The sequence below is a fragment of the Coloeus monedula genome, assembly GCF_965178545.1.
Source record: "Coloeus monedula genome assembly, chromosome: 3".
Classification (NCBI taxonomy): domain Eukaryota; kingdom Metazoa; phylum Chordata; class Aves; order Passeriformes; family Corvidae; genus Coloeus; species Coloeus monedula.
In genome coordinates, this window is record NC_138783.1 from 93,596,021 (window position 1) to 93,614,401 (window position 18,381).

General features: G+C 39.5%; 1 protein-coding gene across 1 annotated transcript in view; it reads right to left on the reverse strand.

Annotated features, from left to right (window-relative positions):
* Positions 1-18,180, reverse strand: part of CUL4A (cullin 4A) — a 36,125-nt gene extending 17,945 nt beyond the window's left edge. The window contains exons 1-9 of the mRNA XM_082277687.1: positions 17,961-18,180; positions 17,315-17,430; positions 13,925-14,029; positions 11,782-11,850; positions 9,950-10,023; positions 8,395-8,557; positions 6,552-6,641; positions 5,362-5,444; positions 2,254-2,321 (exon numbers count right to left, since the gene is read on the reverse strand). Coding sequence (XP_082133813.1) covers positions 2,254-2,321; positions 5,362-5,444; positions 6,552-6,641; positions 8,395-8,557; positions 9,950-10,023; positions 11,782-11,850; positions 13,925-14,029; positions 17,315-17,430; positions 17,961-18,126 — 934 coding nt within the window. The 5' untranslated portion in view covers positions 18,127-18,180. The remainder of the gene's footprint in view (positions 1-2,253; positions 2,322-5,361; positions 5,445-6,551; positions 6,642-8,394; positions 8,558-9,949; positions 10,024-11,781; positions 11,851-13,924; positions 14,030-17,314; positions 17,431-17,960) is intronic.
* Positions 18,181-18,381: the final 201 nt, after the last annotated feature.

Below are 18,381 nucleotides of genomic sequence, written 5' to 3' on the forward strand. Positions count from 1 at the left end.
CAAACCATTTTTAGTTATTTTTACCAGAGCCCTCAGAGTGGGACCAGGCTGGAATTACCCTCACTGGCTTCACCTGACTTTTCCACCTTCAGCTGCAGCACATCAGCCCCAAGAGGGGGTTTTAAGCTCCAGTCTGAAGGTTCAAGAAGCAAGAGGTGGGGTGGGCATATATCTGCTTCCTGTCCTTTGCTGTTTTGTTGTTTGGATTTCCTGGACTAACTTGGCTGCTGATCACTGGATGGGTGTTGTTGCTGTTATCTCGATGCTGCTTGCCTGGATCAGGAGCCCCACCTGCTAGAGCCCTCAGGAATTCATCAAGGACTGAAAGGTAAACTGTGCTAAAGTGGAAAAGAATTGGGAAAGAAGAAGATGAAAAGCTAAATACCAAGACATCAAGGAATAGATAAAAAAGGACTGTGCCGCACTAGATTAAAACCAATCATGTTATCAGAAAAGTGCGTGTGGAGCTCATGGACAAAATAGAGAAACCAATCAAGCAATGTGAGATCTCATGCACAGCAGCTGCAAAATGTGTAAGTACTGTCTTATGTAAAAGCTGCAAAATGTATAAGTAGAGTATCATGTAAAGGCTGTAAGATGCAAGAGTAACATGTATAAGTAAAATAGTATAAGTAGTGTATTAGGTAGAAGTTGTAAAAAGTGTAAGTAAGAAAGCGTATAAGTAGAGTGATATGTGTAAGCAGTACAAGATAAGTAGGTAGAATGTATAAGTAAGCAAAGTATATAAACAGGGTATGATTTCAAAGTTGTGAGATGTGTGAGTGGAGTGTATTTTAAACGACAAGCAGCTTCTGCAAAATCATATTGATTTGTTGATCAGAAGGCATGAGTTCCTGCAGACTACTTCACATGCCTCATCTTAATGAAGAAGACCTACAAAAGGCAGTATCATCTTCTACTTGCAGAGAATACTAAAATGTTATAAGCAAATTAAAACGTGTCCTAGATTAAATGAATACAGAAAATTATGCAATGATAGAAGATTTTTAAACTTTTTTTCCAGTGGAGACATACAACACAAGCTGATCCAACAATACTTGAGTCCTAATGCACAGTAACCAGAAAGATAAAAAAATGTAAAAATCTCTGTATTTACATGGATGGTTCATATAGATTGTAAACCAAGAAAAAGTTTAGTTTTAAACAAGACCACATACTCCCTGTTTAAGCCACCTGATAAACAAGCTTATCACTGGAAAAGTTACTTAAAAATCATACTTGAATTAAAGAGTAAGCAAAATTGACATGTATCAGCAGGATGTAATTATTCTTACCTTCTGTTTATGATAAGTTTAAGAATAGCTAAGATGAAGTGACCAAGCTCATTTTTATAAATGAGTGAAAAAACAGTGAAACAACCTATCCCCAGGCTAGTTGAGAGAAACTGTGACTGTAAGTCATCTTTAAAGGGGACAAAGGAAGACATGGGAAAGGGTATGTGTAACAACATGAAAGTGTTAACAAACATGGATGTGATGGAGCTTGAAGATACCAGACTACCAGGGACATCTGTTTTGCAACATAAAACACAGATGTAAGGAGAATTTGCTAGAAGATCTAAAACCTAAAATATGGCTACAGCAAGAGAACGAAAAGATCATTTAAAGTATTAAAAGATCAGGGAATACTGAACAAACCCAGAAATTCAGTGAAAAATGAGAGATTAAAATTTAACAGGAACAAAGAAATAGCAGTTTGAAGACACTAATGTCTGAATAAGAACTAAGAAAGCTGCAGCTCTTATCTGAAATTGCCAGACAAAACGTAAAGTACAGACAAAGGCATATGAAAGTTCATTGCCTTGAATGCTAACAGTTCCAATAACTCATGATTCTTAAACTACACAATCACAAGAGTAAGTGAAACTATTGCACTTGAGCTGTGTGATTATCACATGAAAGAAGCTACAACAGTAACTGCAGCTCCCATTTAGTAGTTTACATAATTCTAGGAAATAAGCAGTTCCAAAGGTTTAATTCCTAAGCCACTGCAAGTCAAAGGAGATTTAGAGGCTTAGCAACCTCTACATATATGGAACTAGATTTTAGACATTTTTTTTCCAAATAAACTTGTCACAGTGGGTGTAACAATCACAGGGTTGGCTTTCTGTGTCTGTGGAAGTTTTTCCCATGGCTGATGTACCTCCTAAAGTAAAAGCTGTGGAATTTATAGCTATTGCAGAGTATGAGAATCCATTGCTAATCAAAGATTACATTAATTAAAAAAAAATACCTTTTTGCAAAATAGCTGATAAGTGTTCTCCTAGCAGCTGCTTCTCCACACAAGCAATCAGTGGTTTCCTGAATTAGGCAAGAAAAATATATTAGAAGCATTAGAGCATAAAGGAGTTGCCCTCTGTCACAGTGTATCTGTGTATAACTCACATTATAATGCAAAGAACCCCAACAATTTTCTACTTAAAATAGAGACTATAAATTAGGACAAAAACATCACATGATATAAGAAAGACAACAATAAACTACGTAATTAAAAAATAAATTCAGGGTTGAATACTAAAAAGAGAGTCCTTATACAGTAGAAGAGATGCTTACATTGCGAAAGTCAATACAAAAGTATTACTGGAAAAAAGTCATATTGAATTTTGGAAACAAACAAACAAGAAACTCCAAGGGCTTGAACTCCAAACCGAAACAACACACACAAACGATCTTCAAAATTCAAACTTTCCAAGCATAAACTGAGCTAGAGCCACAAGACAAATTTGCAAAACATTTTAAATTTGTCCTTGAATATCCCATACCTTTTACTTTTATACATTCATTTTAGACAGAACTGAAAAATAATGGAAAATTTTTCCTTATGTCTTTCATTGACTAAAAGATGAAGTAAATGCCTGAAGTGCAAAGGGATAATTAATTTTAATGTTTAAACTTCCACCTGCTTACAATGGGACAACAAAAGACCAACGATTTCTTTATGAGTTAAGTTTTATAAAACTGGTTCTCAGAACTTTGATTGAGATTTCCTAGAAAAGAGATGCTCAACCTGGATTAATGGAAGCCTTTCCTGTAGCAGCATACAAGTTTGCTAAAACAGAAAAGTACCTTTGCTAACCCACTCTCTTTCCTGAAACAGCCCATCAGTGACATGCCTGACCTTCCATACAAAACAACAGCTTAGGCCCTCCATTTGGAAAGGCTCAGAGAAGGGAGCAGTGATGATCAAAATATGCAGCAGCAGCTACACAAGAGACAACTGCACTTGTCAAGACTTCTTTTATGGGAAGGAGATGACTTAGGGATACCATTAACAGGCAGGAAAAGGGTGAAGGGAAACTGACCGATCACTTTTCTTTCCAGTGCATGAACTGGGGTCATCAGCAATGGTACTGGGTACCAGAGTTACAAGGAGATACTTTATCTCCTGGTGGCTGTGCACTGGTGGAATGCTTTGCCAAAGCCTGGCACAGACAGAAAAGTTGATGTGAATCCCCATGAGAAACTGCAAGTATTTCAGAGATACAAAGAGACAAACCACAGCAGGTTCAGAAAATACACTGAGCTGAAAACAGGCAGACACTAGGAGAGTACCAAGGTATCACACACTTTCTCTATTCGTTTCCCTCAGTGGTCATGAGTGAACATGAAATACTGCTTAGATAGACCCTTGTTATTAACACATGGCCATTTTTATGGTAATTTCCATATCCTCTGCCATTTCCAACTACTGCTATCTGCAGCTGCTGGCCGTTTCCAACAGCAGGAGTCAGGGGTGTATGAAACACCATCCTTTGCCCTGGAAGACCTACTCTGAGTACAGGAGAAGCAGGGACAAGCTTGAGGCCAAGAGGCAAAGCACTACAGCCTAGCAAGCAAACAAAATGAGTATCTATCTTGACTGCTAGCTAAGGAAGGTGCAAGAAGGTACCTTCTGCATGACCTCAAAGCCATGTACCTTGGTCATCTACTGACTAAGAAGGAGATATGCTTAATCTGGTCAGCTGTCTAGAACAGCATGTACTGCTGGGCTGAAGGAATCCCTCTGTGGGCTGCAAAAACACTTCCCATGTGTTGTTTGAAGGACATGGAATGGTGTTTCAGATGATGGTTTTGTCCTGCAAGTATCATTTCCATCTCAAGATCAAACCCAGTTACTAAATAGCATCCTTTCTGCTTTTTTCATGCACACACATAGAAAGAGTATGACCACAGGAAAACTCAAGTGCTCTAATTTCAAGAGCTGCTCTTTCTTAATGCAAGGAAAGGAAATTAGTGTGAAGCCTTTTAAAAGTAGGTTTTTAAGCCTTTAACTACGGGTGAAATTCAACACGCATACTCGATGTCTATCTAGACTGAAAATGTAATGGTATCAATCTACTTTTTAACCTAAACAGTAAATAAATGCATATGTTTGCTATAACTTTATAAACAGAAATAGTTCCATATATTTCAATGTGAGTGGTTTCACCAGAAAAAGCTAGTCACCCTGCAATCAGCATTTACAGGAAGAAGATCCAAGTTCAAATATGTGCCATGACACAAAACACACATACGAATGTATATGTGCATATACATATTTTTTAAAACATCTGAAGAATATAAAATGTTAAAAAGATAATTTGTATTCAGTTATCCCTTTGCCATCAAATGAAATGCCAATGAACCATCCAGAAGACTAAAACCCAATAAATTTAATGTTATGTTCTTAACTAAAGAAAAAAAGCAACAGCTTACTACAGGACAAATTATGTATGGATTTATGTAGTGTGTCAGTTCCTGCAGCAATGTGCTAACCCAACAACACACAAACTATTACTTAAAACCCAAGTGAAAAAAGGACAAGCTACCTCACACAGTACACTGGCAGCAGCCTATCTATTGTTAAGCTCACACCTTGGACTTTTTACAAATGATACTCATGTCCTCTGTCCTTCTGGGTTTTTTCGGGTTTTGTTTGTTTTTGGTTTTTGTGGGGGTTTTTTTTTGTGGTTTTGCTTGTTTGGTTGGGTTTTTTTCTAACAAGCCTTTCCTTCCCTCAAGGCACTTGTGGTTAAAGATGTTATCAGTACATAAATGGCTAAAATCAGCTACTATTTTGACAATGGAAATTTGAGTTCTTATGCAAATGTTATTTTAGGTGCAGTATACAGAATTAATATTTCTGAACAAATTTCTTCTTTCTTACTGAAAATATTCTTTTAAAGTAGTAACTTTTGATAAAAATGAAGTCTAAAAAAACAAGCTATTTCACAAGCACTGTCAACAAGATAGTATCTGTAAGACAATGAAGAAATAATCTGTATCTCTATGATCATGGATAATCATACTGATTTATGACGAATGGTTGACTCACACTGAAAATCATAAAATTTGTACTCACTGTGTGCTGTGATCTAAGTATGTTATTACTCTATCTCCTTCTTCTTCCAAACGTTTATTAACATGGTGAAGATATTCTGGGACCTAACAAGACGAGAACAACAGGTTCAACTACAATGGTATGAAAGGCAGCTAGCTAATCTTGTTCCATGACAATTATTTTAAACTACATTTTTGTCTTGGGGTGACTTTATGATGTGGATCCCATATCACTGCCCCATGCCCAGAAATTAATTTTTTGTGCCTTTCTATGCCTTTAAACTGAGCCTGAGAGGGGTAGGAAAAACTGAGCAGAACTTTTTCAAAGCAGTTTGCAGCTTGTTCAGGGTCACACAGAGATAGAGACTTTTTCTCAGCTGTGGCAGGAGAGCAGGGGAGCACCCAGCTTGCTGCTTTCCAGCCAGCTTTAGGCAGTTTCTTCCTCAGCTATTTTTTTCCTTCGGAGAGTTGAACTTTCATTTTCCTGGGACTTCGGTGGTTTGGTTTTTTTTCCCCTTTTCTCTCTGATGGATGGTTTCAACATCAGAATACAATGGGAGAACTTTCCACCAAGGCCTCGGCCCTGGAGGTGGGCCCACCACCCCGTCCCAGCTCCAAGGAGGGAGAGAGAGATCGACAGAAGGACTCTGAAATTTTCCCAGGTTTCTCTCAGCAGATTGAGAGGTTTTATTATTTAGCATCATTATCCTTTTCCTGTGTGTTTGTTAAATAAATAGTTTTTATCTCTTTCACTTTCTTCAAGGAAAATTTATTTTTCCCGAACCTGGTGGGGAAGGGTGGTTGTGCCTTCTCTCAGAGAATATATTTCTAAATTGGACCAAACCAGCACAATTTTTTTAAAGAGAATATGAATCAGAAAGGACTACTCCACCAGAATGCTGTTATGTACTACATAACCTGTATTTTTATTAATAAATATTATTTCATATTCAATGTATTATAGCTGTACAACTTCAGCTACAAAAAAAATGTCACTGGGTTACTACATAGTTTTATCTATCAAGTTCCATGGCAACCTGGGGTCTGCTCTCCCTGTTGATATCACACCGTGGTCCACATCAAAACACATGAATACCTGTGTGCCAGTAAATTTTACTAGACATTAAGACACCATAGTACAACCAAAGTTCTCATGTAATCCCACAGTCGATAAAACTATCATAAAAGCAGTCATCTACCACATGCACCTACCTCTCTTTCTTGCATTAATCTTTGGCCTTCAGCAGCATATAAACAATTTGTCTCTTCCAGAAACCTCTGTTCAAATGATTCCTTGTAAACCTGCTCAAGAAATCAGTTTAGTTACTTACATTAATCTCATAGTAACAGTAGCATATTTTGTTTGTCAGGCTTAAGAGGGCAGGGAAAATCCGATGGATGCACACAGCTGCGAGAAGTGCCAATGTAACATTACATTAACAAATTCTATTTTCCCACTGGTTTTAGAAAGACAGATCAGAACTGACTTTGCAGAGCAGCAATGCTTTGTCTCAGTCATCAGTACTCCAACACTCTAAATTAATAGGCTTCTGTTTAAGGCACACAGCCCAACACCAGTACCCAACATCACAGCACAGCAATGACATCCAATCCACCTGAGATCTGAACTCCTGCTGCTATTTCTGTGGCAAACAAACCCCTTTCAAAGTAGTGAAACACTGGCACAAAACAGGTAACTCTCATCAGTAAAACAGTAATACGCTCAGTAATACAGCTTCAGATCTACCAGGTTTCTCTCAGTGGCCCAGGAAAAATAAATTGTATCAAATAAGGTGAACTCTTTCTCCAGGGAACAAATAAGGTATGTAAAAAATAGCATCAACAACAGAAGCATTAAAAACTTTTGCATAATGACTAACAGCTTATTATAGAAAGGAAGTAAGTCAGAAAGGGCAACTACATAAAGTTGTAACAGTCTGAAGAAGGTAACTAGGGCTTAATATGTAAACAGAGGGACAGTGAAAAGTAAAAGGGAAAATTCTCAAGTGTGGTGGAAGAACAGAAGAAAATTTTCTTCCAAAACATGTAACAGACCTGTAAAACTCATTACATTCTGACCACTTTTTATCTCTTAAGGACTTCTGGTTGAAGGTTCCCTGCCCAATGCCGGGGGCTGGGAGCTAGATGATCTTTAAGGCCCCTTCCAACCCAAACCATTCTATTATTCTATCACTTTCAAAACATTAATTTTTTTAATGGCTTTCCTCTCAAACAGAATAATTTTTCTGGGATGCTAGAGGAAGCTACATATTAAAGTCAAGAGGATTCACATGAAAGGCAGAAAACCAGGTAAGCTGCCTAACCAGAAAGGACTTTTTAATGTAGTCTGGCTCTTCAAACCTTCAGCCAGTTTCGTAATGCTGTATGCCACTTTGAAATGGAGCAACCTCAACACGTTTTGAGAATGAAAGACAGCCCCAAAGTTTCACTGTACATCACGCAAGGCTGCAACATCAACTCAAGGACAACCTATGTGCAAGCCAGAAACACAGCACTCATCAGTCTCCTTGGTTACTTACTATCCTTGCTCATGGAAAGTTCTGGTGAAGTTGCAGCTTGACATGATCTATCTGAAAACCTTGGCCTTAATACGGCATCCTATTCTATCCTCAGCATTTCTAAGAAGTTGCCAGTAGAGTGATGTTTTTATGATACAGACCCAAGATCTGGACTTCAAAAAGTGACACCTTTTTACAGTTACCGAGAGGGATTTTTCTGTTCCTACATTTCACTGGCACTAGGATGAGACAATGAGTGATTAAGACAGACAAAATACTGCACATACTAAAAGACCTGTAAATCTATTAAGATCCGAGGCCATTACCTCTGCTAAGAAAAACAGGCAAAGAGGTCTCGTTTAAAAACAATGTAAGATTGCACACAGGGTTAAGAAGAGGCAATCATACCAATGTAATAGCTAGATTTTAAGCACATTTACTAGATGAACTGAATAATTTTTGCACAAAACATGACTTAGGCAGTCCAAACCGTGTTTCTAAACAAAGCTGGTACTAGTGAATTTGGCTGTACTCACCTGCAAATCTGAGAGCATGCTCAACAAACTCCGCAGCAAACTTCTGTCCACAGCTTCACCATTTCGTTCTCGTTCAATCAGCAGGAGAATTCCATCAATAGTCTTGGTTTGAACTTGCTTGTCACTAATGATATGGTTTCTAAATAACTCTAGCCCCATATCCCTATGTGAATATTGAAAATTAGTAAATCACACTGTGTATTCTTTCAAAAAAATCATAGATACATTTAAAAAATATACACTGTATATATATTATACAGAAAGAATATATGAATGGTGTGTATACTCTTTTTGACACTGTCCTCTAACAAAACTGTAACAAGAATTATCCTAAAAATACCAGATCATGTGCTACCACAGGCATACACTTCAGCAGAGAACTGTGATGAGCCTATCCAACTTTCACATAATAAGACTATAAATTTCTCTGCTTAAAGAATTAAATCTGATCATATACCTTAACATAAGATTCCCTGGATCAGATATTGCATGTATAATTTACAAGTTTTGTTCCAAAGCATGAATTCTTTGTATCTTTAGGATCTTATCACCTCTATCAAATTCTTGTTTCATTCTAAGACGATGAGGAATGGCACCTCTATGCCATGAAGCAGCTAATTGTTAAACACTGAAAATTGAGCAATCTTAGATAAAACTTGTTACCTCTGACTTCTTCACATGCATCAGGTTTTCAATAAAAGGAACTTTCCCAGTAGGAAGAAAAATAAGACAAAGTATGAACAGACCTCATCAACAATATTTAGTAAAAGGAAGCCTAACACGGAGTTGGAGGAAAACTCCTGAAGCTGGGAACAAAAGATGTCCACTGGACAAGCAAGAGGCTGGAGAAACATGCCAGGCTCCTCAGCCAGCCTGAGGAACTCACAAGAACACGGCAGCCAGCTAGGCCAAGAAAAAACAGGCTCTTATTCCAGTACTTTATCTACTTTTTTTGAGGGGAGCCTTTAGATGAAGTAACAACCCCAGAAATTTTTGGCAAAGCTTGGGTTTGTTCACTTGGTAAATGATGTAAAATGCCCCTCAGGAGGGATGCTTTAAAGCAGAATGCCCAAAGATGTGACCATGGTGGGCTGAAAGTACAAAAGCAACATCAAGTGGCCAGTGCTGGAAAGAATCTGCACCTTGTCACTGTATCTGACTTACTTTAAAAACAGAACAAGAAGGTGAATGTTGAATTTTGTCAAAACCAGGAGCACCTACTATAATGCTGGGCCAGTGCTAAGGTGAGAGGCAGCAGTCAAGAGCAGGTTCCCACAGAGCCAGCCTCACCCAGGCTCTGACAGCTACACACATGCCTTGACTTTTAAGCCTGTGTTCACAGACCTCCTTTTACCCTCACTTGACAATGAATACTCCTGGGGAAGGAGGAAATGACACATGCATATGCTGACACATGTATTTCCATAAACTGACACAAAATTTTAGAGATCTATTATATAGCTCAAATATAATGTGAAATATTTATTTTCAATCCTTGCAAATCTAACAGCATGTCAACACTAAAGGTTATAGGAATGCTTACATGGATACCTACCATATAGAAGGAAGCATTGAATTCTGAAGCACATATGTACGATCCAAAAATAAGAAAATGCTTCTGATCATGATCTGAAAATATATAAAGAAAATCTTTTTCTCTTCACCACCACGTGATATTTTAAATTATAAAACAACTTCTGAAAAACTACATCACAGGCACACACCTGAATTACTGATGTAAGTATTTTAAACTTTTATGGTGACTTGTACAGGTATGCAATTTATTGAAGTTATTACTATTACTTTATGGTATTCCCAAGTACATCCAAGACAGTTTTCAAATTCATAACCATTAACTAAATAGTTTTATTAGTCTGTTAGGAGTTTTATACCACTGATATACATAAGCTATTCAAACAGTACCTCTAATACAGTAACACCCTGAAATAGCATGCTGCTATGTTTTTTGCTTTAAAATAAAAAAAAAACCCAAAAAACAAAAACACAAGGGAGCTTTAAGCAGAGACAGTAATAAGCTGTGCAACAGATCTTTTCATAATACAACTTAGCTGCCAAAATTCATGAGAAAAATAGAGATACATGAAATCCAATAGGAGAAGGGAGGTAGAAAAATATATTATCTCTTTATTGAATTTAAAAAGTGGGAGGAGGAGGTGGCTTTTTAGCTTACTAGTCTCTTACATTCAAACTCCATTTTTAACTTTGCTCATAAGAAGGCTGCCCAACTCCCAGTTTAGCATTAGCGTAACTCCGGATGTCAGTAACTCAGCCCCAGGCCAGATAGAGATTTCTATTCCCAGCTGTCCACCTACTGCTTCCCTAAAAGATTTCACTGCCTCTGAAGCAATTCTCAAACTGACATAGCTTCTGGCCATGCATATTAAAGTAAAACAGCAGTAAGGCTGACCTTTTTTTCTTAAATAGCCCAAGTGCTAACCCAGCACATGGGCAAGAAAGCCACTTGCTACAGGTTGTTGCTTTAAGGCAGAGAAAAAAAATGAATGCTTACAAGTAATTAAAGCAAACAGTGTTCACAGCGAAAGTCTTTTTATGAAAACACAGGTTCTACATGTAAACTACATTTTCAAGGCAGTATCTTCAACTCTGTTTTCATCAGACTGCTGAATTCAAAGAGTTTCCCTAACACCTTCAATTTTAAATTCAGATAAAAATCACATACCTCTGCCCAACCCTCACAGGAAAGGAGAGAACAGTGGATTTGGGAATGAAAATAGAAATTCAACCACATGGGGCATCTGCAGCCAAAGCTAAGTGCAGTGCAATAAAAACTCATTTTAAAATGTTGGTTTGGAATTATAATGCCGCCTTCTTAAAGGCACAGTTCTCACAGAGTGTGTTTCAGAGACGACTTTTTCTGTAACGTAAGTCACCATGGAGGTAGAAGACAAGAAAGGTAGACAGAATGCAAGTTCCATTTCTTTATCCTTTGTTTCTTAGCTCTATAGTCAGGATAATTATCTCTGCTTTGAAAAAGAAGTCACAAGCTAACCTAGCTCTTGGAGCTATCTAAAAGTGAAGATTCTAAAGATTCTCCAATTTCTTAAAATTACGAACAGCAAACAACTTCAGCATTCCTCAGTTACTTTTTCTTTCCACCCACAGAAAAAAAAGGTGTCAATTTATTTCTGAGTGCTGTTCAAACCTGGTATGAAGTCTACGTGAGTCAGAGTTAATAGAATCTACATTTCAACAACAAAAGGTCACCCAGCCAGCAAAGGGGAAAGTGAAAAGCAATGCTGAAACTTGGAGAAGATGCAGTGCAGTCCCAAGTTAAGCTCTGACAAACTCATTTTAGCCAGATTTCACACCTCAATGATATGCACTCTGAACAAACATTCAACTTACCATTTGTCTGCAATGATCTTGCCAGCATTTATTTATCTTCTTTAAAAATAAAAGACTATCCAGAGAATCTGTACAGCACCCATTAAGGAAAACTAGTTTGCCAGTATCTTTAGAGGCCAGATTCTGGAGATGATCTTTGCCAGCCATTAGGCAAAGCTGCTCCATGGATATTCCAATGCTACTGTGCCTGCCAGGGATAAACCGTTAATTGCGGAGCTGCCCAGCAGAGCAGCTGGCAGTTCTCCAAAAGGCCTCCCTGTGTTTTCAAGGAATAACATTCACAGCTCTTCAGTAATACCATCTAGTGGCTGTACTATGTAACCTTAATATAGATTTAAACAAGAAATCCCACCAGCATCAAACATGTATTTGTCACCAACTGAGGTGAGAGGGATGGAAAGGTTTTGTTTGTTTAATGAGTTCACACTGTGCACAACAGGAGTGACCCTAATCTCTTAAAAGCAGTTACAGTTCTAAATAATCCTCAACAAATCCAAATACCACTCTTTTCATATACATCTCCAGGTCACCCTAAGTAATCTACAGAATTTTCTTCATTACACAACAGATCAAACTGTTATTTACAAATAACAGAGTTCTCATGTATCTCACAAGTAAATCTAAATGAGGCTTTACTCTCCTCTTCCGCACATTTATCATCTCCAACTCATTCTGGCCAAATCTGATTAATCTGATCTCATGTCCTTGGGATACAAAGTGGTACACCTGTAAAATACTAAATTTTCAACTCTCCAATCCACCATTACCCTATCAAGATGGCAAGGTGAAAGCAAAGTTTGAAAACACTAGTTTTAAACCATTATTTTCATAACATCATGTAAAGTCCGAAAAAGCATGCAAAAGATGGCTGTACACTGCTTTAAAGAAGACTAAGATTTGGTTCTCAAAGACCAGGTATGCTTACAACTGCTGTACTAATGTGCTATGTAGAAGCCAGATGTCTTAAATGGGACTCAAAAAAAAAAAAACCAAAATCATACCAAACCCCCAACAAAAACCAAAACTGCACAGCCCAAAACCATGCTGGTGCTACATAACATTAAAAACCCCAAATTATTCTGAGTGTAGGCACCTACCTGGAGAATGCAGTGAACCAAGAAACTGAGTGTCACAATCCACAGCACATTTAAAGCATTCACCTGGAAAGGAGGTTCTTTATTGGCCCTAGCCCTCGCTTCTTTCTACATTATCCTGTCATTTTCTGCCAATAAAATCCATACAGAGAGCTGGGAAACAATGCCAGCAGCCACAGTGCTATAATACCTGTTTAATATGGCACTCTTCATCCAGCACCTGCTTGCTAAGGCACTTTCCAGGAATATGCGGACAGCAAGGTGGACATAGACTATTCATCTGCTGCTCCAGCAAGTGCAACCCCATGGCTACTACACAAAAGACACCTATCATATAAAGCACCTTCTCAGCATGCAAAGCTTGACTGGATTCAGGAAACAGGGCTGGCTACAGCCAAGTGTCCACAGAAGATCTACAGGCACTTCTGTGACCCATTCAGAGAGAAGTCCAGCAATGTAACTTCAGTAAACCATGGGGAAACTTACCATAAAACTTCATCTTTCTGTGCATCCCAAGACAGCCAAATGATCTCCTCAACTCAGAGCTCTCTCCCAAGAGCCTCCCAAGGTACACATAATATACCTGAAGGCGTGTTGATTGCCTCTGAGACACATCACTGTTGACCAGTAGTTATTTTTGGTCAAACAGGTGCACTATGTTTGAAAATTTTTTTACTGTTATTGACAATCACCGTGATTTTTTTTTTTTTAAGCTATTGCTGCCATAAGCATCTCCACTACTCACCTGTCACAGAAATTAACACCTGCTGAGAAATCTCATAGTGATATTGACATTTCCTACATTATGTGTAAAATTTGCATCCCTATTAAAATGATATATAAATTCTTATTAGCATGCTAGACATCAATACACAAAAATCATTCACCCAGACGACTAAAGTTGCCTGTGACTGATTTAAAAACATAAGTGGTCAAAAAACCTCTTTAACACATTGACAATTACTGGTGTAATTTTTGCAAAGTGTTGTTTTAAAAAATAATGATTAAAACTAACCATTCTAACCACTTCTGTGCATGACAAAAGGATATTCTCTAAACTGAAGGATTTGTGCCTTCACATGTTCTTCACAGACTTGTCGCAACTGTTTGTACAGTGTAGCAGAGACTTTGTAGGAGCAGAGATTTTCAACGGCCTAAAAACCAAAAAAGGATTATTAATGAGACAAAAAAACCTTAAATTTTTGTGTTTGTGCAATTAAGGCTGACAACAAAGGAAAAAAAAAAAATCAGCATTATATGGTCAAGCTGTGCACAAAACCAAAACATCAAAATGAAGTTATGTAGAAAAATTAAGACTTCAGGAGTCCTTTTTGATTTTGATCCCTTCTTATTCTTCTAGATCTTGTGTACAAACAAGACCCACCATCACAATCTGGGTCATATTTCTGATGTGCTGTTAAACACTACCAGAATTCTGCCTCCCTCAATACTGCTCAGCAGTAGAACTCCTCCGAAAGGTCCATTTTGTACATCCTTCAGTATGCACACGTGCTTTTTTGGGGCAGGAACACAATCATACCAAATATTTTAATTTCTTAGTAACTTTAAGGTAGACATTTCAACCAGTCTGTCTAAATGGTAAGTGAGTACAGCTACTTTCCTGCCTTTTTATCAACTTACTTCTTCCCAAGCATTTCCACTGATTCATGCAATGATGCTAAGGTACATAAACTGAGAGGAAAAAATAATTAAGAAAAAGCCTGAACAATAACAAAAAAAGCCCCCCAAACCAACCCCAGACTAACCATTACATAAAGACTTGAACTGATTTATTGGGAGCTCATAGGATTTAGTTTTTATCCTTAGTTAACTAAGGAGACCAATTCTGCCCAAAACCAAATGTTCTGGTGGTCACTATATTAATATCAACTGCCTTTATATTATGAGGCAATACTGCAGAGAACTGCCAAGGATTTAAAGCACTATGTCACCTGGGCAACTAAAACTGACCCAAGTATGTTTTCCTCTGCTCCACAGGATTCTAACCTACTTAACCTAATTTTATTTCAATGCACATAAAAATGGCCTCCACAATTTTGATACAACATTAAGGCATACAATCAAACAAACAAAATTATAACACAGTGCCTATGTTTTTCATCTGGTCTTAAAAAAGTAAAATGGTAACTTACAGCAAACAGTATTCAGACAATCACTTTGCAGACAGTTTGTTATGTTACCTCAAACACAGCCACTCCTATCCACGCATACAAATATAAATCTAGTCAGGACTCTCATAATTTTTTCCTTCACTGCTCTACTGTCTTTCCTTTGCTACTACACTGTCCCGTTCTACATTCTCCACAAGGGCAGCACTGCCCCATTTCAGGTTATTTAGGACCTGGTTGAAAAGGTGATTTTCTTCTTCCATTACTTTTATCACTCACTCCTCATTCAGCAATTCTTTGTACTGCCCCACTTTCTCTATCCCATCAAGTATAAGCTACTTCTATCAAAATCTGTGCAATCTACCACCAATCCCAGACATCATTTCTATTTTAGTCACAAAAAATTGGCTGCCACCCTCCCATTGCTCACTGACTACATCTCTGCCAAGCACCTTCATGCCTTATTCTGTGCTGCCACCAATGCCTGGAAAGGAGTATCCTTCAGGCTTCCCACACAGCCTCATCATTGTTCTTCAGTTTCTTCTCAGCCACTGTGCCAAATTAAATAAATAAATCAGAAGGTTCAACTGCAGGCTGCTACACCAGCCCGCTCAGTGCACTGAACTCTAGCAGGCCTCGCACTTCCTATCAAAACGTCAGACAAAGACTCAAAAAATCACCAAAAAGGCCTGATAATAAGAACTGATGCACCCAGAGATATTTTCCCCTGTGGATGACTCGGTGCTCATCAACAGGCAGTTAAAATGATCTGTAAATACATATCAGGTTTCCAATGGATGCTGAACCTCATCTCTTATTCCTCCAGCAGGAGAGTAGTACCTGTCTTTGCACAGGCACACTGAGCACCACCACCCACCATGCAGAAATCCTCCTGATTCACTGTGTTACGGACTATCCGACCAACCTTGCACAGTTTTTACAAATAAGCAGACAAAGAGAAAAAGCAAGAAGTACAGTTCTCCCTTCACAGTTTATCTGAAATCTCTCTCCTCTTCTGCCAAAACTCAAGTGTGTACCCTAGTGATTTCATAGCCATATTACTATAATCTCATTTCTGAGCCTCTGAAAACAAGTTAGGTAACACTCAAAGCATCTGTGGGCTGTTTTGGTTTTTTTTTTTTTTGCTAGACATTTGCATTAGAAAAAGCAGGGTTTTTCAAATGCTGAATTTAAAACAATAAAACACATTATGTCATTCAAATGCTGCAAGTATTAGTAGATGAATATATTACAAGTTTTCTATTTAAAGGAAATCATTATATTAAGTCAATATACATTTACATAGCCAGCCATTTTAGACCCATATATTACATACCCTAGCTAAAGAGACAAGTATAGTCAGTTCTGAAATCCATACTGATTTTCTTGAACATGGACTCAGCATGGACTATCAGCCTTCTCCTTTCTCACAGTCTGCCCTTTGCCCCTCAAGTAAACATTTAGAAAATTTTAGGTGTGCATAATAATGTTTTCAGTCCTGATCTGGCAAGGACATCAATCTGCAGATCAAATGCCTGCACCTACAGAAAACTCATAACTAACTTATGCTATGTAGCACATCATTAATTTTTTATAACATGATCACTGTAAAAAGTTACTACTTCAGTTAAATACCTCAAAGCACACATATCTAAATTAACTTAGAACTAAACCACATATAATTGGAGAAAGTAGAGAGAAATGGCTCAGGACTCCCATCTCTCTTTTGCCCTCCCTAGCCCCTGCTCCAGTAGTGCAGGTGTACCAGAAATTCTTTTTCACCACTTGAATAGAAAAATTAAGATCCTGATTGTAATGAAAATGCAATAGTAATCTGAAATGTGGGTAAGGTGACAGTTTGTTGCCTGCTCAATCAAGATTCTTTTTTAATTCCTCAAAAGGTATAGAAGTGTAATGTTATGATCTAACAACATCAAATACTTCAACATTACTATTTACAAGAGACCATAGCATGTACAAAAATCATCATAAAAGATATAACTTCTTAACCCCATTAGAGCAACATCCTGTTCTCAGCATGTTGAGTGGGCACAGTATTGAAGATATTAAGACTTAGATCTCAGCCCTGCCCAGGAATAGCTTTTTGTGCCTCCCAACATAAACTGCTTTTTCATAGGCCCAGATCCTGGTAGCTCTCCAAGGAACTGATACGTAGAACTGCAAACTGCCTAGAAACAGAGTATGTTGCAAAGTATTCGATCAGCTTTTAACAAATCAAAATACATTATGTTGTATGTTGCCAAAGCAGTTTATTTGCAAAAAATGAAACCAAAACCCTATGTGGCTTACCTGGTAGAGCTCTTCAAGGTTGTATTTAATAGAAATACTACTCTGTATTGCTCCCACCGCTTCATGAAGTTTCTGCCAGGTGTCCTGAGTATAATTATCTGGTAATTTGGGTCTTTCTGTGAAGTAAGACACAGGAAGTTTAAAAACAGCCACCCAACGGGACTCTGCAGCAATCTCTCTATCCCTGCTGCTCCATCAAGTTCTGCCAAGCCACTCTGCGCTTAGCCATGTAACTCTGGCACACTCAGAGGGGTCACTAATTCCACCCGAGCTTTTGCACGACGCGTTTCACCCCCCGGCTGCTGTGTCTGACACCCGTGTTACTTTTAGTGAAGCAACCTGGCTTTAATCAGCGTTAATACTAAGGTGGCTTTCTGCCCGCTCCCTACGGGCGCTGCCCCCGCGCACGGAGCCCCACGCGTGTCCCCGGGAGCCCTTACACGGCCACGGTGCCGGCAGCCTTATCAGCCCGGCGGCGTTATCAGCCCGCCAGCAGCCGCCCCTCGCCCCGATACGGCGGCGGGGCGGGTGACAGCGGCGGGGCCCGGCCGCGGGCAAGGGGCGGGGAGCGGCCGGGGCCGCAGTAAACAAAGATCGGCCCGGGCGCACCTGCCAGGACAGAGGGCCCGGGCTGCCCCGTACCCACCTCTGAAGTTCTTGATCACGAGTTTCTTGGAGGAGGCGGTCGCGCCTCCGCCTCCTCCTCCCGCGGCGCGGGTGGCGGTGGCGGCCAGCGAGGCGGGCTTGGTGAGCCCGTTCGTGTGTCCCACTAAGGCCGACAAGTGCGGCTTCTTCTGCGGCTCGTCCGCCATCTCCGCCCCGGGCGCCGTGTCCGGCCGGGGCAACGCGCTGGGCTGGGCCGTGCCTGGGCCGGCTGGTCCCCGCCTCCGCTCCCCTCCTCCTCCGCCGCCACCACCCAACCGCCCTCCCCCACTGCCCGCGGGCAGCTGCCAAGTGCCGCTGGGCCGGGAGGCACCGATCGCCGCCCGCCCGCCTCCGCCCGCCCCGCGGCCGGCTCGGGGGCGGGCCCGGGTTCGAGTCCCAGGTCCGGGCGGCTCGCGGCGCTC